Here is a 20,740-nt window from a genome sequence, read left to right on the forward strand (position 1 = left end):
GTAACAGCTGGATGAGGTTGATTCACCTTCTACTTATGGGGGGGCAACTTGCTCATTTAGTCAAGGTCAGGAGAGTCATAGGGTATGTAAGGGGAAACAGTGAGTCCTGTGTGCACATAGGACGTGACGTTTGTGAAGCAAAATGAGATTGAAATGGTAGGCTGCAACCAATGAATACTGGGCCTTGGAAGTCTGATTAACAAGTTACAAATGTATACTTCAAGGTTTAAAGTTGAAGAAAAAATGAGCCATTGACACATTACCCAGTGTGCTTTAGGAAGATTAATCAGATTGTTATTTGGAGGAAAAATTATAAGATTGCACAAGAGGAATATGGGTTTTGAAGTAAGACAGGGAAAATTTCACAATGATTATCTTTATTTACTGGCTGTGTGAGCTTTAGCAAAATACTTAACCTCTCTGAACCTGAGATACATTACCTGTAAGATGGGGCAAGCAATACTTACAGAGTTCATAGGGATTAAATATAATCATGTATTTAAAAGGGTTGGTAGAGAGACATTGTGATTAAAAAAATACAAAACAAAACAATAAGAATTTGCAAGAGAGACACTAGAGCCAGGATGATGATACAGAGACACAACTAAGAAGTAGTGACAGAGAAGCTCATGGGGGAAGGAGAAGTGAGCTGAAGAGGGTGTCTGTAATTACTATTTCAAGTGTAGCTGCATAGAGCCTGGACTCACTCAGTGTCTTCTGTGCTGCCTGGGCATCCTGACATTCCACTGTGCCAGGATTTCCCAAATTTCACTCAAGTGTTCTTGTAGATGATGTCTCCCAGATTACCTAGGAGCAGAGACTGTTTCCTAGTCATCTTTGCAGCCCTGTCTAACATATTCCCAGGTCCCATGTAGTCTCTTAGTAAACGTTGGCTGATGGTAAATAGCTCTTGGCATTTCAAACAACATTTTTTCTAAAAAAATAACTTATTTACTCTCACACCTCTAGAGATCAGGCTAAAAGATCAGCACTAGAAGCAGTGACAGGGAAAACACAGTAAGGCTATTTATTTATTTGTTATTTTTTTCTGCTGCACCACGCAGCACGCGGGATCTTGGTTCTCCGACCAGGGATGGAACCCGTGCCCCCTGCAGTGGAAGCACAGAGTCTTAACCATTCGACCTCCAGGGAAGTACCAAGGCTAATTATTTAAAAGAAAGCTTTTTGAGTTTCTGAAGTTTCATTCTAAATCTTTTCACTTTCTTGGGACATAACCTTGATCTTGAACAGTATGGTCCAAATTAAAAATGATAAACAAGGGCCTTGTTCCTTTATGCTCACTCCGACCTCATGTTTATAAAAGCCTCCTATGCAGCCTTTTCTTTTCTTTTTTCCTTTTGTGTGTGTGCATGCCTAATCTACCACCTTGTGTTTGGTTTTGAAACTTCGATTCCCTACGCACATACCTACGTACAACATCCTTTCACAGCATTTCCTTATGTAACTTGGGAAAATTTATGATGCTTTTGAAAGTGAACTTCATGCTAAGAATATCACAACCTAAGAATTCAGCCCTTGCAACTTCAAACACTGCTGAGAAGAAGGAAGAAAAAGAGGCTTCTGAAGAATCAAACAGTAACTGCTAACCTTTGCGGAATATTTGCTATGTGCCAGGCACTCTTTAAGTGGATTACAAATATTACCTCACAAAACACAAATGAGAGAAAGGTGGTGGAGAAATTGGAACCCTTGCACTGTTGGTGAGATTGTAAAATCGTGCAACTGCTATGGAAAAATTAAAAATTACCATGTGATCTAGCAATCCCACTTTGGGGTATATATCCAAAAGAATGGAAAGCTGGATCTAGAAGAGATATCTGCACACTAATATTACCTGAAGCATTATTCACAAATGTCTATTCACAACAGACGTTTGGGAAGCAACCCAAATGTCCACTGATGGATGAAAGAACAAAATATAATACATGCATACAATGCAATATTATTCAGCCTTAAAAAGAAAAGCCTGACACATGCTACAGCATGGATGAACCTTAAAAACATTATGCTAAGTGAAAAAAGCCAAACAAACAGGGACAAATATTGTCCACTTATATGAGGTACAGGGAGTAGGACGGTGGTTGCCAGGGGCTGTGGTGGGCAGGTGGGGGTTGTTACTTAGTGGGCATAGAGTTTCAATTAGGGGGGATGAAAAAATTCTGGAGGTGGATGGCAGGGCAGTTGCACAACAATGTAAATATTCTTAATGCCAATGAGGTACTTAATGCCACTGTGCACATAAAATTGGTTAAAATGGTAAACTGTGTTATGTGTATTTTACCACAATTAAAAAGAAATCATGTGAAGAATCATTCATGTACAGACTCAAGACTGTACTGGTGGGGCTACCAGCCTTCCTTTTTGATGCATGTGCTAATAAAATCTACATACATCCCTCCAAGAACAAACAGTTAAAAACAAACAAATGAGGTAAATTAAAGCGTGGTAAAGCGTGGTAAATTAAAGATGGCCATAAATTCTTTGCTACTCGTTCAATTAAGAGGAGGAATCTTCCCTATCTCCCCTTGAATCTGGGGAGATTCCTTGATTAACAAAATGTGACAGAAGTAACTTCTACTCCCAAGGCTAGATCATATGAAGTCCTGTCCTTGAGCTTCCTACTGTATGGCTTGGAACAGCTCACTTTCTGCTCTATTTCCGAGTGTTCCCTATCAGAACCCAGCGATTTGCCCTGAGAGATCCAAACCAGAGGGAGAAGACCATGTGTAGGCACTCTGGTGGATAGCTCTAGATGAGCCCCTAGAGGGCTTACACCTTAAAGTGCCTACAATATAATCTCCATTGGAGCCCAAAGTTAACTAAAGTCTCAGCTGACATCGAACTTCAAATGCATGAAACCCCAATCTAGAACTGCCCAGCTGAGCCCAGTCAACTCACAGAATCCTAACAAATTATGTGTTAGCCACTAAATTCTGCAGTGGTTTGCTATGCAGGTACCACAATGATGTCCATTTTTACCTAACAAACCCAAGGCTTAGAGCTGACATCTCAAGGTCACAGAGCGAGTACTCTATGGTTGGTTGAACCTGCAGATGTGGACTGCAATACGGAGGACCTACTGTAAAGTTATAAATGAATTTTTGGCCCCTAATCCCAGAGGTATTCAAGGGTTACCTGTACTTAGGGGCAAGAACTCGGGATTTGGAGGGTAAAAATCTGTGTTTCTGTCTAGCTGTGTGACACTGAGAAATTACCTATGTAGACATCGAATGCTGCCTGCCATTTCAGTTAGCAAAGAATGGTGTGGCCGTCAAGCCATCAATCACTGCAGCTGTCCCTGAAGGTGCACCCTACGGGGAGTCAGGATGGAGAAAAACAGGATTACAGACCCTAGACGCTTACGGTACATATCAAAGGAATGATTTCAATAAGCCCAGATTCTCACATCTTCTCATACATAAAAAAGAGCTAAAGTCACTAATTTGACATGTCTGTTTTTTCTTTAATCAGCAGTAATATCTTCATGTTCAACTACCTGTTTTTGTTTTGCGTTTTGTTTTTGTTTTCTTTTGCAAAATCTCCTACATATCTTGGTTCCTCCCTTACCTCTTCAGAACAGTCCGTCGGAGATATCTGAGAGGCTGTCTCCCGGGCTCAAGTCCTCAGCAAGTGCGCTGAATAAAACATAATTCTCAACTTCCAGGTTGTGCATTTTTTTTCAGTCCATATCCTCTCTGAAGATAAGTTTTATAAGGAAAAAACAAAAAACGGGTTAAACTGACTCCTGCCCATACGTCACGGTGTCAGGGAGTTTTCAATGAGACAATGACGTGAAAACCCTTTGGAAACTATAAAATATTGTAAATTACGTGTAGAGACAATGCCACAAAAGTAGGGAAGGGCTTATTTAACATTGACATCTTTAACTGCCCCCCCCCCCCCCCCAAAAAAAGATTTTCTGTTTTCAGGTGAACGAATTCTGGAAATATCGCTACTGGAACCTAGCTCGCTACTTTACAAAAGAGAAACGCGAAAACCGAAAGCTCACCCAAAGCCAACAAAAAACAAACCGCAGAATCACGAGCATTTATCCGGCGTCCGACGCTAGACGCTTTGGGCGTGGCGCCGCTGTCACGTGAATGAAGGACGCGCCCCCAGCGCGCTCCGAAACGCCACGCTTAACATGGCTGCCGGGCCTGGACACCCGCACCCCACACCCAGCATGGGCATGGGGAGCGGGCCCAGCCCGGGATACCAACACTCCGGAAGTGCCCGAGGGGCGGCGGAAGCGGAAGCGCCCCGGCGGTGGGGGCCGCGGGAAGTGTATGTTGCGTTTCTCCCTCCCTCCACCACTACAACAAACGGAGGGCTGGCGTAGGTGAGGCGGCGGCCGGGTGGGCCGGGGGCGGGCGGCGGACTGCAGAGCCCGGGGTGCGTGCGGCGGGTGGAGGCGGCTGGATGGGGCTCTGCGGCCCCCGACCGCTCGGGCTCTTGGTCTTCGGCCCCTTTCGGGCCTAGAGCTCCCCGAAGAGCCGGAATTGGGTTTGTGGTTCTTGGCCTTCTAGGCCCTGGTGACAGGGTTTGCCACCTTGCCTGAATCTGGTCCAAGATCCCAGGATACAGAACCCTCCCTGAGTCTTGATTTTCTCAACAAAATGGGGACTTTTGGCCTGGCCAACTTCTGGGACCCCCATCCCACTCTGGGCGTCAGAAGTTCCACGATTTTAACGTTAGGTCAGTGTTTAAGCTCGTGTGTTAAGGACTGTAGTCAGCTTACTGAGGAGATGTTCTGAGCAGGACGCAGTGAATACATCTTTGAGAGGCGGCCAGCTAAGGGATCGGGAGCCCGGAGTTCTAGACTTACCTCGTCCACCGACTCACTCTCTGACCTTGCCCAGGTCCGTTACCCTCTCTGTGCCACGGTTTACGTATCTGTAAAACGAAGGTGTTGGATGCTTCTGATCCCCCTCCTAGCTCTAAAATCAGGTTCTCAACTCCCTTTCAAGGAATCTTACCTTAGAGACAGGCCAGAAAAGCATCTTTTCCCTGCATTTTGTGTAGCCAGGAGATGACTTATCAGAGGTGTCTACCATGTTTCTTTACAGACGCCAAATCGGCCAAGGGCAACTGGCACTTCGTAAGGTTCCTATGTTTCCTGTGTAGTGGAAAGCTCTGTCCTGAAGACTTTGTTTTAGAAACCTATACCAGCAGTGTAAAACACGCAAATGTGAAACATAGGAAACCTTTGTTTTTTATCTTAAAACTGCTATTAAATTGCTGGATTACCTTCCTATTTCTGGACTGGAGATTTCTCATCTGACAAACGAATAAGTTAGATTAGGTCACAGGTTCTTAATCCCCTTTCCCATAGTCTGCACGAATGAAGAATAAAATAATGGCTCCATAAAGCGATGATTTTCTGGGGGAGGGAAGAGGTGAGGTGTGGAGAGTACATATTATGTAGCCATATAGATTGAAAAATCTGTGCTTGTAATTTTTAACTTTTTTTGACAATTACTGGTCTAGGTTATCACTAAGGTTCTTTCTCTTTAAAATTTGTGATGCTGTGATTCTTATGTCCTCTTTGGGTAAAGAATATAGACTTGTGTGTTTGTTTAAATGACTGTGTGCCTGGAAGTACACACTTTAGTTAAAAAAAGATACACAATGGGAGAAGAAGGAAAAGCTAGATTACAGTAAGGAAGAGTGACATAGTGAAATAAAATTGAACTTGAACTAGAGTTAAAGACATGGATCCTTGTTTCAGCACTGGTATTGATACTTTCTGGGTTTGTGACTTTGAGCAAGGCAGCTTACCTCTCTGGTTCTTACTTTCCTTATCTTGGAAAATGAAAGATTGGACTGGATGACTCCTGGACATTTTCAGTAATATAATTGTTTTCTTATTTGTTTTTTATCTGACCAGCTTGGTGGATGTGGTGCGGCATTTCTTTAGGCAAGAGAGGCTGTTCTAGGAAGTAGACATAGAAGATCTATGATGAGGAATGGTGTCAAATTGACATGCAATATTACATTGATATGAGCAAGCTGAAGCCAATAGAAACTGAAGAAGGGTGTTAGAAACCTGAAGGGCAGGGGAGCCTTTGACCAGATAGGATGATTGAAGACATTGGGAAGTTTTAAATGGGAGAGAGATATTTTTGGTGAGGTTAATGAAGGGGAATTTAAGTTATAGTAATTGAAGTGGCTGAGTTGTCAGAAACTGTTGGTAGAATCTGTCTCCACTGTGAGACTGTAAGCTTCATGGGAGGAAAGACTTTGTCACCACCTAGCACCTAATAGACAATAAAAAAGTAGTCGAGTGAGCGGTTGGTTGGATGGACTGATGAATAGATAGAAAATAACAATTCTCTGGAGAAACTCCTTTTTAAAAAATTGCTATTAATTAGATACAGAATGGGGAAATTGATTCAGCATTGTGAAAGTTTCATAAAAGAAGAGGTCCCTAAGTTTTCTCATTAGTTGTAAGGTAAGTCGGTTTATTGCTGCCCTATAAAGTATGTTAGTAAGAGACAAACACGTACCTTGGAGGGTCCAGTGTGATCTGAGTAAGAGAGTAATTAGAAGAATAAGACAGGGATGAAAGAGGATGTTGACAAGATGGAACAGGTGTAAGAAGATTTCTAAGTTGTGCGTAGGGACTAAAAGAGTAGGTTTATATAGGACTTTTATAGGTATCAACGATTGTCAGAATTGTGTACAATACATGTTAAAACCTCTATAATGAAAGTAGAGAATAAAAAGGAAAATGATTTTTGCAAGCAAGGAAATGTTGGTGCTCCTCAACAAGAGGTTGAAGTAGCCTGGAGGGTTAAGGTTTAAAAGATAGGGATAAATCTGGGAGCAACCAGAATGAATTAACTTAGTAGAGGATAGTGTAGTCTAGTTTGGGATAGGAGGAGATTTGAACCGGCAGGTTGCAAGGAGAGGAGCACACCTATGTGTTAATGAGAAGGACCTTCCTTACCTTGTTGGGTTTCTCAAGTTTAAAGAATGCTCAGAAACAATTCAGGCTTACTACTTAGAACATATTGGGCCACTAGGACAAAAGTGATGCTTCCTGTGGCTAAGGTCTGCTAAACAGCCAGCCACAGGATGACTGTAGGAGACCCAGGGCTGCTGTAGGGCTACTGTGTGTGAGCCAAATTAGATGGACCACAAGCTCTAATTTGTGAAGGAGGGTGTGGTCAGCAGCAGTTCTATCAGAGCATCGAGAAGTGCATCTCCAAGCACTGGGGCATAGCTCTGGAATGTAGGCAGCCAGCCAAGGTGCAAAGGATTGACTTGATGACAGGTTGTATAGTGTAGGCTGAGAAATCTGAATCCCAGCCTGAACTCTGACAATATAAGCCCTTGGCAAGTGACTTATACCCTGTGGTTCTGTTTGTCCATCTAAAAATTGAGGGACCAGCCTTGGATAGGGTCCTCTGGATGAGCTTCCATGTCTCTGTGAAGCCCCTGAAATTATATATGAGTCTGGCTGTGTTTTGTTTTTGTCTTGGGGGGATGTACAGCTTTCATCATAGTCTTAGATGGGTTTGTGACCCACAAAAAATTAAGAACTGTGTGACCCTTTAAGTCTGTGAAGGACTCTTCACCTTTAACTTTCTGGGATTCAAAATGATATTTCTTTGAGGTTTAGAATCTCAGCCTCCAGGACTTGCTGACCCTAAAAAATGACACCTAGTGCTGCAAAATGTAGTCTCTGCATGTTTATACCCACTTGTTATTTATACTCACCTCTCCCTTACCCTCCATAACTCCTCTGCTAGGCCCGTTCCTATGTGTCATCTTTATCTACTGTTGATAACTGGAATTCCCTCTTTTCCTCTTTCTACTTGCTGCTGCTTTGGACCTTCTCTACCTTATTGAGTTTCTCAAGTGGTGAGTGGTGATATTTTGGAGATAGGGGTAGGAAGAAACCAAGACACAGAAGACCAGTCATGGCAGTTTTCTATTCTCACCTGCTTTTATCCCTCATCCCACTGAAAGACAAGCAATTGAGAGAGAACATGCACGTATAAGAGAGACTCCGTCATCACTAGGTCTCCATCTTTCATGGTGTTTTCTTTTCAAACAGGGATACCAGGCCTCTGTACTCAGTGCCTGGGATGAAATGCTCTCAGCCTAGTCCAGTCATGTATTTCACTTAAGTGATGATGAAGCCAGCTTTAGTTGAAACAGTTGTGTGGGTTTTTTTTGTTGTTTGTTTTTTTAAGTAGAGTTTGAATGGTGGTGAGGGCAAATAATTGAGTCCTTGAATGAGCCTTTTATCTCCTTAATATTGCCAGGGGCACCTACTTGGACTGGAGAGGACTGAGGAATTTCCTCCAGCTATGGGTCCTGAACTGTTAAAGCCCCTAGATGGAAGATGGCAGTCTTATCCTTTACCCCAACGTTCATCTCCACAAGTCCCTTTCCCACCGAAGCCTTGTAGCAGGGGAGTCACTACTCCACCTGCTGCCAAATAAATAGCTCTGTGATCAAGTTTTCATTTCTAGATGTGATATGGGAACTATGTTACAATTTCACCTAAATTTTTGTTGTAGTCCTCTTAACTTAGGCCCTTTGGTAGTAGTGTTAATGCATAGTAGGTTAAATGGATCTTTGTGGGCTTGCTGGAGACTTAACCTAACCTCTCTATAATGTTGTATAATGTCATATCTGTGAGTAAATATTTTTGTAAGTTCTAAACAAGGGAACTTTATATAAACTCAGTGATATTTAAGGTGCAATCTATTGGTTTAAAATTTCAAGTGTATGTTGTGCACTGGAGCTACTAAATCTGATTCACACAAAACCACAGTATTGCAAAATAAGGAGCAATAAAAGGTGGAGTCATAAGATGAGGGTGGAAATTATTAAGTGGTGTGGATTTGCTGAAGGAAAAGAAGGGGGAAGGGCCAAGAAGGATTTTCACTTAGAGGATGAAATCAAGAACGTGGTATCCATGAACGGTTAGAGTTGTCAAAGGTGAGGCTGTAAAAGGTGAAGCATGTGCTAAATAACATAGCTGGAGAATTAATCCATGGTTGGATTGGTCTGTACTGGTTTATAGCCTTGTCAACGTATTTGAATGCCTCCGTGTAGCTAATTGTTATGTGTTCCTATTGGAGTAAAGTATGATTGCATTTTTGCCAGGGTTACAGGCTTGTTTCTGAGATCACTGAGTGCTGTGGTGGCAAAAATAGGAGCGTGAAATGGTTCTTAGCAGCCTTGCAGCTACTGGGCACATATGGAATAACGGAAAGACTGATGGATATTCACACATCAGACGTGTGATTTGTTATCACCCAGTGGCAGGAGATTGAGATTCTCTTCCTTTTCCTGGCAGAGACATGATCAATATAATACTATCCAAGTTGCTATGGGAGAAGCTAATGTTAGTTAAGTCTCACAGGGAGCTCAGAAGGGGAGTTTAGTAGGAGACGTTTTTTCAGAGGACTTAACGTTTAACTAGATTTTGAAGGCAGAATAGTGGTTTTCCAGGCCAAAAAAAAAAGGAAGGGAAGAACATTAGATTTAATAGCTTACTAGGAATAAAAGATGAATGTTAAACAAATGGATGAACTGGGATACTGGTGTGGCTGGAGTGAGCAAGTGATAAGAAGTGAAAGATGAGATTGGAAAGGTGGCTTGGTCAGGTTGGAAAGATTTTATCCTCTGCAAACTAGGATTTCTTGTAGGCTGATTTGGTTTCCGTTTGATCATGTGTATTAAATTTCTATAAAAACAAATTCAGTGAACTGTAGCTCATGTACCTACTCTTTGCAGAATTCCTTAAGTCCATACTACTAACTGCCTGTTGATATTAATCCACACACAATTCTAAAAACTTATTTCTTTGGTTTCCCAGGCCATAGCTGATTAGAAGCAGCAAATTAGAGGTGTGTGTGTGTGTTTGGGTGGAGTGCAGGGAGAAGCAAGCATGCTGACACCAGTCAGAAGTCACAGTGCATAACCTTTCAGTGAGGGGAGAAGAGACCAGAAAACACACACACACGCACACACACACACACACACACACACAAGAAATAAAAGAATTCACTTAGCCTTGTAGTTTGCTCCCATATGCTGCTGAAGCAAAGGAACCCCAGAAACTCCATATAGTTCAGGAGTCCTTGAGACTATATTGCAGAATATAATGTATATTCAAATGATAACCTCAGGTCATCAAGAAAAGATTACACTTTTATTGCAACTCTGTAAGAAAATGGAAGCATGGGGTCCACTTTAGAAACTTTTGATAGTAACAGGTTATAATAAAGAAAAAGCATTGGTGCATAAAAGGGAGCAAACACTGTTTAATCCAGAGGTTGACAGATTTGCGACAGCAATTCTTTGCATCACTATAGCATGATTAAGCTCTGAACTCTACAGTTCTCTCACTTTGAATCCAGATAAGGTTTCCGAATTTTACCAGAGATAATTGATAATGCTGTTTAAAGGACACTGTTTTCACATAGTTCCCTCTTAACCTGATCTGCAAAATAAAACAAACCTCTGGGCAGAAGTTCGCTCATCTGACTTTTATGTTATTTCCCCCACTCAGTTCCTCTTCCTTTCTCTTCTTCCTCCCTCACTAAAGCTTATTTTAAAAACAAACAAAACATACATCTGATACATAAGTGAATTAACCTCTGCTCCTTAATATTTATGGGAGAGGGTGAGGGAGAAGGGTTGTTTTATTCTTCCTCTGAAATTGCATGTAAAATTAAGTAGTTTTTTTGGTTATTGCTTTTTGTGGATAAGGTTAATAGTTTTTTTTTTTAATCATATTCATAAAGGGATATGTGACCCACCAGTGAAATCTGATCCCCTCACTTTATAGGTGGGAGAAGGAAGAATTTAAAAGGTGATTCAAGTTTATAGAAGTAGTTTGTGGCAGATCCAGGACTAGAATCCAAGAGTCTTCTCCTTTCTGCTGTGTTGGGGCAGTCCTAGAATCACAAGCGCCTGGAGTTGGAAAGGGTTTTGTTTGTTTATTTTAATCTTATCTTACATATGAGGAATTTGATGCTTGGAGAAATTGAGTGAATTAGCTAGGAAGCAACAGAGTACGAATAGAATCCAGGACTCCTGATTCCTTGGATTTTTGCTCATTCTAAGTAATGCATTTTTATCTCTACTGCTGTTCAGGAAAAAGATGTTCTGTGCCTTTTCGTGTAGTATTTTTATTAATTTGAATGTAGTCTGTACCATTGTAATAGCACTACGTTTGTCTGTATTCTAAAATAAACATTGTTTTACCAAGATAATTTCTGCATCTGGGTTTCGTGTATTTTAGTCTATTCTAATCACTGCTTGCTTTCAGGTCTTTGAACTCAAGTAACCAAAAGGAGAGATTTGCTCTTTGATACTGGAGATAACGCAGCAATGGGTCCCCGAAAGAAAAGTGTTAAAACGTGTCTCATGAACAATGATATTCCTGAAGAAACAATATCAGATGAAACAAAGGACTATATGAATCAACTTTCACATGAAGTGCTTTGCCATATTTTTAGGTAAGATTTTGTTTGGTTGATTTTCACCTACATGGAATGTATAGTATAAGTAGGAGCAAATGCTAGAGCTATGCTGTCCAATATGGTAGTCACTAGCCACATGTGGCATTTAAATTAAATTAAATTAAAGATCCAGTATGGCTAGTGGCTACAGTATAGGACAGTACAGACAGTGAAGATAGAGAATATTTCCTTTATTGGAGAAAGTTTTATTGGGCAGCCATTATCTAGACTGTGTTTAACATTCCAGGCTTCTTGGAATTCTTACTGACTGATAGATTTGTTGACTTTTATTATTACAGTACCTTGTGTGTATGATATAAAGCAGTGTTTCTGACTTTGGATTACAGTCCACAGTGAGAAACACTTTTGCTCTGTGTGCACATAAACGAAAGGAAATGAAAAAAGTTTTGTGAAATAATACCCATCATTGGTATATGCAGTGCACACATTAAAGTTGTTTTGAGGTAAATTTTTTTCAAAATCCTTTTTTAAAACTATATATATATATATATATATATTTTTTTTTTTTTTTTTGCGATATGCGGGTCTCTCACTGTTGTGGCCTCTCCCGCTGCGGAGCACAGGTTCCGGACGCACAGGCTCAGCGGCCATGGCTCACGGGCCCAGCCGCTCTGCGGCATGTGGGATCTTCCCAGACCGGGGCACGAACCCGTGTCCCCTGCATCGGCAGGCGGACTCTCAACCACTGCGCCACCAGGGAAGCCCTAAAATTATATTTTTATCTAAACTGTATTATAACAATTGTTAAAGAAACCAGAGACAAAACCAAAAAAACAACCAATGAAACCCTTTCATTATAGTTTCTCCTGCTCTCTTCTTTCATTATCCACTCAAATAAACACATCCTAATATACTTTGTCTCTGGAATGAGAGACCAGAGTTTGATCGTGAGTCTCTCATTTACTATCTCTGGACCAGTGATAGATATAAAGATGTTATTATAAGGATTCAATGAGATAATGCTTTTAAAGCACTCAATTCACTGCATGGCATAAACACTTGGTAAGTGTTAATGGTTATATTGTGTTTGCCTTTTTTCATATTGCTGCATGGTCTTCATAATTATCATTTTAGTCACTGCTTTCTTTTCCACTGACTATGAATGATAATTACCTTTTCTTGTATTCTTTTGTCTCTGTTGTTTCTAATTTTTCTCTTATATAATGCAACTAATTTATCTAAGCATCTGAATTTTCCATTATTTTAGATTATTTACCTAGGGGAGATTTCCATATTTGAAGTTCCTAGAAAAGTTTTGAATTTTTAAAAAATTACTGAATATTTGCAGATTAAGAAGTTTTAAAATCGTGATAGCAGAGTTATTTTAGGGAACTATGGGCACTTTATTTTTCTTTTCCAATATAAATTTGTATTAGTCTTTATCTTCTGCAGTTTGTTATTATGTGACACAGTATAGTTTTTGTTCAGTTCTATCTGGGAATAGAAGGCCCAATTAAACTAATAGACTTTTTTTTTTTAACATAACAGGATAATACTAAAGTTCATCTGGCAGGAAAAATTCTGTAGCCAAAATTTTTCAGAAAAAGAGTCTAACCCTACTAGATGTTCAAATGTATTCTAAAATACACAATAATTAAAGATTTGGTACGGGAGAAGATAGCCAGACAGTTGGGTAAAACAAACTCCATATATAGGCTCCATATGTAGATTCAAATATACGTGGGGATCTAGTTTATGATAAACTTGGTATTCACATCAGTGAGGAAAAGCTGAGTGGATTATTCAGTGATGATGTCACAACCGAAAAACATTTGAAGAAAATAATAAAAGCATGTTCTCTCTCTCATATCTGACAACTATATTCTAAATGTATCAGTGAATTAAACAATGAAGCTATTAAAATACTAGAGGAAAGCATAGGTAAAATTGTTTCTAGGGATGTGTGTTAGATGTTTGTTGACTAATGGTAGGGCATATTATGAACAAATTTGATCATATTTTAAATTGAGAGTGGATTCGATTTTGCGGTTCAAACAGAATATAACAGTAGAAGGAGTGGAATCAAATAGAAGGACGTTACCTTGGTTATAATGAAAAAAACATGCAGCAAATTGGCAGAATGTAAGGAGAACTGTGAACTAAGCTGAGTACTTGAATATGGTATTCTAAAAATAAACATTTATTTTTAGGCTTCTAAAGTTTTTATCTGAGGACTCATTTTGTAGTCCTGTAATAACCATTTAGCATGTTTTCATGAAACAAGAAAAACCATGGCTTCCTTAAAAGAAACTTAATCTTTGCTGTACCTGCCATGTTAAACACATCTTTTCGAAAATATGTTTGATCTGCCTTTTGAACTCCAGCTTTTTGACTATGTATCTGTGGAGTAAAAATACATTCTTTTTCTGAGGGCAAATATAAGATAATCTCCATAAGGTTACTGATGTTTGTATTTCAAGGGAGTGTAATATTAACTCAGGCAAATACTTTGGATAAAAATCAGTGATTTGTGGAAAAAAGTTTTAGTGGCAAAACTTGATTTAGAAAACAAATTCAGTTTTTCATTGTTTATAAAGTGTATAGTTATATAGTTTCTGAAAAGTATCCTCATATCTAAGTTATGGAAACTGTAAATTAAGTTGGCAATAATGCTTTTTTGGTAGAGAATTTGACTTTATTTTATTCTCTTTATTTAAATAGTTATAAAAGAGAATGCAGAGGGGCCAGAGGTAGAAAAAAAATAGAGCAGAGGAATATTCAGCAGGTATACCTGGACTTTGCTTTAGAATTAGCTTAATTTTTAGGAAATAGACCCAACTGTTGACATCCTTGCTCTTCCTCTCTCAAATTATTTAGCTGTTGACTTTTTTCTGGTTAACTTTTCTGAGCCAATTTCACCACTTGTAAAGTGGAGTAACAATAGCACCTACTATATCAATGAGAGTTGTATCAGGAAACAAGATACCCTCGGCTGGAATTTGAAGATAACTTAATGAAGGGATCATTCAGAGAGGTGTACGTAGGGTTAAGGCAACAGGAAGAGATGCTGAAGATTCATTCAGCTAGGGGACTAGCAATAGCAGAAAGCCTTTGCCCTGCCTTCCGTTGGCCAAAGTCACCTCATAGTCAGAGGGGTGGGGAACACAGCAGAACAGAGAAGGGAAGAAAAAGGATTGGGGGAGGGCTGTGTTGCAAACAGGAAAATAACCTAGCTTGTAAAAGTTGTGAAACAGTGACTGTAGTACAGTGTCTGTGACACAATACCAGCTCAATAAAGGGTAGCTTTTGCCTTTTTTTTTTTTTAATTAACCTAGGTCTGTTGAGAGAGAGATATATATATTGGTATTACTGGAAACAACAAAAGTAGAGGTTAGTTGAAAAGCTTCATGAAGGAAGAGATAACAGGGGAGGTCGGAAAAAAGGAAATTGTAATTCAGATGAGTGTTTTTCACTTAATGCTTATGCAATACTTTTATTAGAGTATGTGATTAAAAGGTAAAAGATCTAGGGGAAAATGTACACTATAAACTTAGTATACATATTTGTTCAAATTGATCAGTTCTCTGATCTTTTGTACATTCCCTTATCACTATACCTTGAAATGCACTGAGATTTTTTTATCCTTCCTTTTTTTTTTTTTTTTTTGAGATTTTCTTTGTCCTTAAAATCAAAAGGAAAAAGGCAGGATTTATCACATGCTCTGTGGAGGGAGCTCCACACTTTATTTGGATGCTTGAGTATTTGCTGATTTTTTTTTTTTTTTTTTAGTAAAAAGGTATGTATGCATGTTAATCTTAAAACTCGGTGAATATTACTACAGTCTTATTTTATTTGAGGGGCAGGAGAATGGAGGAAGGAAAAAGTAACCTGTCAGTGAGATGAAGTACTTACCCACTTGATAAATATGAGTTTCTTTCTCTTACAAAGGTACCTCCCTCTGCAGGATATCATGTGTATGGAATGTCTTTCCCGGAAGCTAAAGGAAGCAGTCACCCTATATCTGAGAGTTGTGAGGGTAGTGGATCTTTGTGCAGGGCGATGGTGGGAATACATGCCGAGTGGTAAGTAAATTTAGCCTGTAATGTACAGTGGAGCCCCACTGGAAACTACTAATAACGTTCCCATGAAAAGCTACTTGTTACTTTGGGATAGGCAATCTAGGCACCTTGTAGGTAGGGAGGCAGGATTTTATCTAAATTTTTTGGGTTAGTTTAGGTTGATGAAATGAGTTTTGCCTGAGGCTTTACTGTTTTAGTGGTCTGTTTTCATTTCCTACTCCTTAAGAAACTACATCAGTCTATTCCACAAATATATGATTGGAAAATACATATTGAGACTTTGATTAGCTAAGTATATGTCTATCACATTTGACAAAGTGTCCTTTCTTCCATGATGCAGATTTTCATGCACCTTCTGGTTAAACAGATATTTATCAATTTTTGTAAAGCTGCTCTAGTTGTAGGTCACAGAAATTGCACTTCTGGAACTTTCATTTCTTTAGCACTTTTAAAAGGCCTGTGCTAGGTCTTGGAGATTTCTCAAATAATGCATTGGCCTTGCGTGTGAAGAACTCAAAGTTAGTACCCTAACCACAACAAATGGACCTCAGGTAAGGAGACCACCAGAAAAGAAAGTTCATAACTTTAGTTAAGCAGAGCACACCTCAAAGGGGAGAAATAATATTAAGGGCTAATCAGGCTTCTTTTCAGTTAACACCAATCTGTTAATTATTCTGCTTTAGTTAATGTTGTTTAGCAATTTTGAATATCTTTTTAAACTACCTTTCATCAACAATATTCAGATCCTGATATTTTGAAAATGTGATTAAGCTGTGGTGCTGGGCAAAGGGGAGGGGTCCTTAATAGAAGTGAAGGGCTGAGGAGATAATTGTCTTCTTCTGTTCTATTGTGTGGAACAGAACAGACTGCCTCTGAAATACTGAGATATTGTACAGTTTGGGGTGCTGCATAAGCTTTCAAGAGGGTCATCAGTCAACTGATAACTCTTATCAGTTGGCCGGAGTTATCACTATATCTTTTTGTGAAGAACATTGCAGAGACTTGAGGCTAGAACACAGCTTGATGGGAAGCAAAGCACATTTGTCTTCAAATACTTTAAAGAAACTATCGTAAGGGAAAAGCATTCATCATATTGCAGAGACAGCAGGAAAGAAAAAATCAGGGCAATGTGGAAAGGACTGTCATTTCTTTTATTAGATTTTCTTTAACGGAGGTTAGGCCAGTAGGAAATATGGACATGGGGTTAATGCACTACATAAAGAGATAGGATAGCAGAGCTCCCATGTGGTGCAATCTTACAATTAAAATCTCTGCCCCGTATCAAATTAGAGAAGAATTTGTCTGCACATTGCTGGCTTCTTTTAGACTGTGATAAATACCTGTGAGCCCAAGACTTCCCATCACTGCAACAAATATAAAAGAGAGTCAAAGCAAAGTCTCTATGGCCTAGAATAAGGTCTTACTAACCCTGCTTTGCTAATGCCACCTTGGTCTGGTCTCTGGAGTTTATACCCTGATTCTCTATATAATAATGCTAAATAAGGTTTTTATATAGCACTTTTTGGTTTACATATATGATCTCCTTGGACTCTCACACCATCTCTGTAAAGAAGGTGGAGAGAGGCAACGTGTAATGTACAACAAGAGAGGATGGACATTGGCAAAGGTCACATTCATTTTTTACATTTTTAAATAGGGTGATAAACCTTTTCATTGGGTTGTGAGAGTAGATATGTAAAATGAGTAACACATTGAATCGTTTAGTAGAGTTACTGTATAAGACAATAATAAGAACTGTTATTATAATTAGAGAGACCAGGTAATCTCTTGAGGTCCCTTCTTACTCTTCATTTTTTTGTGAATCTGAAGCTAACATAGCATCTAGACTAGCCCTGTACAAGCAGAACAACTTTTGAAAACTGTAGTAACACTTAATGGTTTGGGACTTCATTTTTATTCTTGAAAATTAATATTTTTATTTATCATTAGTGAGTAGACAGTTAGCTTTCTGGTGGCCTCTATTAAAAACAAAAAGTAAGATAATAAAGTATCATCAGTATGAGACTTATCTCCTTACTTACCGCACCAGCAACTTGTACTGTGGAAGTAACCTGTATCTTTCTCCTCCCATCTGGTTGTTTCCCACTGTGGAGCACAGCTGGCCTCTCAGATAAATAGTTTTCTGTCAGTTCAGCATCCTCATAATTTGGATTGCTTATGCTCTCTTAGCTAACTTGCATCCGTCTTTTTCAAAAGAATGAGTTGTCTAAAATGTCCTGGGAATGATAGTTAAACACAGGATAAAGTAATTATTGGGAAATGGGTAACTAAGAGAACGCAGTTTGAGATGGGATTTGGGTTAGAACTGTGAGCTTCCTGAAGATGGGGATCCTATCTTACTTATTTTTTTAGTTGTGACCTCTATAGAGCCTAGAGGTTTTATGGACCAGAGAGTACCTTTGGGGGAGGAAGGTGGTGGCCAGAAAGGTTGTCCGTCCTCTCACATCAGTCAAGTAGGTCCAAGTCATCTGGTTTAAAAGTGTGTTGTTCTTAGTTGAAGATGTATGTGCCTTAAAAGCAGGAGCAACAACAAAAAAGAAAATAGTAAATTAAAAGTTTCAGCTGTAAAGTATCAACTCAGAATAAGTGGTGTTCCTGACACATTTCCTCTGTTACTAAGGGAAATATTTTGTGTTTAACCATTTGTTCAGCTGTAGTGTTAGCCTTATGAAAATTTAAAAAGGAAATCTTTTTTGTTGTTGTTTTAACTTTTGATAAAAATTACAAGTGCCTATAAATTTTGACCAACAGAAAGATGAACTTGGCTCTAAATACTTGTGAACTTCTTAGGCTTCACAGATTCCAGTTTTCTGACACTATTGAAGAAGATGCCAGATGTTGAACAGCTATATGGCCTTCACCCTAGATACCTTGAGAGGCGAAGGGTACGGGGCCATGAGGCTTTTAGCATTCCAGGAGTTCTGGAAGCTTTGCAGGCATGCCCGAACTTAGTGGTGAGTGCACCTGGTTGAACATTTGACATCAACTAATTGATGAAATATTAAATTAAAAGAATCATAGAACATGTTCAGTCACATGAAAATTTCATCCAGAACGAACTTTTAAGTTCCACTGCATGCTTAGCATCTTATGATACAGAAATAGAAGCTTTAGATGCTAAATTAAAAGCCTTTCTTGTGTTTGCTTTGGCATTATTCTGTAGGGTGTGGAAACTTCTCATTTGGAATTGGTAGAATCTATTTGGACATACATGCCACATGTTCATATTTTGGGGAAGTTTCGTAATCGTAATGGAGCATTTCCAATTCCTCCTGAAAATAAACTGAAAATTCCTGTAGGAGCCAAAATCCAAACTTTACATTTAGTTGGTAAGTACATGTTTCTTGGGTTGCTTGTGACTCCTTGAAATGCCATACAACTGAATATTCACTGAAAGGGAACAATGAGGATTTTAGAAACGGCTTTGCTGATTGATGATGGTAAAAGAAATGCTTGTGAGACTTGTATACAATTTTAGATTTCCCATTAAAGGGCCCCAGGGAGTGGGGGGTTGGCGGCAGACAGGTAGGTGAGAGAACTACTATTTCACAACCAATCTGATCCCGTTTTGATAGGCAGTTTGGGTAGTTTTGAAAGTTGTTGGGGTTTTTGTGTTTTTGTTTTTTGTTTCTTTTTTGTTTATAGAATGGATTTGGGGTAAAATGTGGATTGGGCATAGAATATAACTGTCTTGTCTGGATCTGTCTCACCCTTGCTACCCTTGGGTTCCCTAGTTGGAGCGACCACCATCATGGTAGATGCTAAATGTACCTTTGTGAGTTTTGCATCTTGAGTCCTAATCTGTACCTCACTTCTTCTGCTTTTCTTCCTTTGGACTAATCCTCAGTTAGTACAGTGTTTATGCATAGTTCAGTACTAAAGCCAACTATGTTTTTTTGCGTGGACCAGATTAAGGAGTAATCCTTACAGTAGGAGCATTCTGCAGAATTTAGGTTTCAAAGAACCAACAATTTAAGTACTCCCAATTTTGCTTTCTCTAGTTGCTATTGCTAGCAGGGCTTCTACTGACTCAAGGTTAAAAGTTATATTAAACTGGTTTTGCCAGCTACTGCTTTTTAAATGCCATCACCCTGGATCCTTGTATTTCTCTCCGAGAATTGTGTCACTTCTTGGCTGTTCCCTAGTCTACAGTGTTTAGACTCTTGGACAGGTTCCTCAAACTGCTTCGTACCATAAGAATTTTCAAGTTACCCATGCTCTGTCTCCTTCCATATCTCCTGACTTATCCTCCCACTCTACAACCCCTTTCTTCCAGAAATGGTCCTCTGCAGGTATGATTCCTAGTAACTCTGGAAGAGTTAGAGTTGCAAGAAAAACTTGTGTGTATAAAATGTAGAAGTACTTTTTAAATCCCATCTTCCCATATGCCTTTTCTAAAGAAATAATAGTCTGTTTATTGTTTTCTTAAACTGTTCTTTACAAGCCTGTTTTAAATAAGCTTATCTTCCTACGTGTTAATTAGGTAATTTGTTCTGATGAAAATATACAGGAAGGATATATTGTTAACTTGAAAAATAGACTATTGAACTTATACACAGAATACAGTCTTTTAGTGGTTTTCTTGTTTTTTATTTTTTTATATATATGCTTTAGGGGTGAATGTTCCTGAAATTCCTTGTATCCCAATGCTAAGGCACCTTTACATGAAGTGGGTAAGACTCACTAAACCACAGCCATTCAAAGATTTTCTTTGCATCAGCTTACGAACTTTTGTCATGAGGAACTGTGCAGGTAAGGGTACATAGTTGTGGTGGAATTATACACATACTATTCTAAAAATGTCCTAAAGCAAACTCCATAGCTACATTTGTAAGTGAAATTATATTATGCTATTACTGTTTATGTCTGTAACTTACCTTATGAAGGTAAATGTACTTTTTGTTTTAAAGACAGTAGACATATGATTTTTCTTTGACCCTTAGCAGAAAAAATAAGGTGTCAAAATGTCTCTACATATTTCTTATAGGCACTTTTTACAGGATTGTTTTAATAAATTTTTTTTACTTTCTTTGTCTCTGGCCTCCTGATCATTCTGCATGTAAATAGTTGTCTGACCTAATCTACCTTAAAGCATAAAACACTGCTTTTATGATACTACTTTTCTGTTCTGAAACCTTCAGTACTTCTGTTGCCCTAGTGTGTCAAGTG

At 39.0% G+C, this 20,740-nt stretch overlaps 2 protein-coding genes across 9 annotated transcripts in view; one reads left to right on the plus strand and one right to left on the minus strand.

Moving 5' to 3' along the window:
- Positions 1-4,111, minus strand: part of LOC137221849 (serine protease inhibitor Kazal-type 10-like) — an 86,208-nt gene extending 82,097 nt beyond the window's left edge. For all 3 annotated transcript variants that reach the window (XR_010942175.1, XR_010942174.1, XM_067732182.1), the window contains exons 1-2: positions 4,031-4,111; positions 3,589-3,716 (exon numbers count right to left, since the gene is read on the minus strand). The gene's annotated coding sequence lies outside the window, so the exon portion shown is untranslated. The remainder of the gene's footprint in view (positions 1-3,588; positions 3,717-4,030) is intronic.
- Positions 4,112-4,233: 122 nt separating this feature from the next.
- Positions 4,234-20,740, plus strand: part of FBXO38 (F-box protein 38) — a 52,320-nt gene continuing 35,813 nt past the window's right edge. For 5 of the 6 annotated variants that reach the window (XM_067732183.1, XM_067732186.1, XM_067732185.1 and 2 more), the window contains exons 1-6: positions 4,234-4,360; positions 11,318-11,507; positions 15,420-15,553; positions 18,362-18,525; positions 18,735-18,900; positions 20,186-20,323. In XM_067732183.1, coding sequence (XP_067588284.1) covers positions 11,380-11,507; positions 15,420-15,553; positions 18,362-18,525; positions 18,735-18,900; positions 20,186-20,323 — 730 coding nt within the window. In that variant the 5' untranslated portion in view covers positions 4,234-4,360; positions 11,318-11,379. Of the gene's footprint in view, positions 4,361-4,435; positions 4,881-11,317; positions 11,508-15,419; positions 15,554-18,361; positions 18,526-18,734; positions 18,901-20,185; positions 20,324-20,740 lie in introns of those variants that run through there. The other variant, XM_067732184.1, reaches the window with a different exon arrangement.

This window comes from Pseudorca crassidens, chromosome 3 (genome assembly GCF_039906515.1).
Source record: "Pseudorca crassidens isolate mPseCra1 chromosome 3, mPseCra1.hap1, whole genome shotgun sequence".
NCBI classification, from domain to species: Eukaryota; Metazoa; Chordata; class Mammalia; order Artiodactyla; family Delphinidae; genus Pseudorca; species Pseudorca crassidens.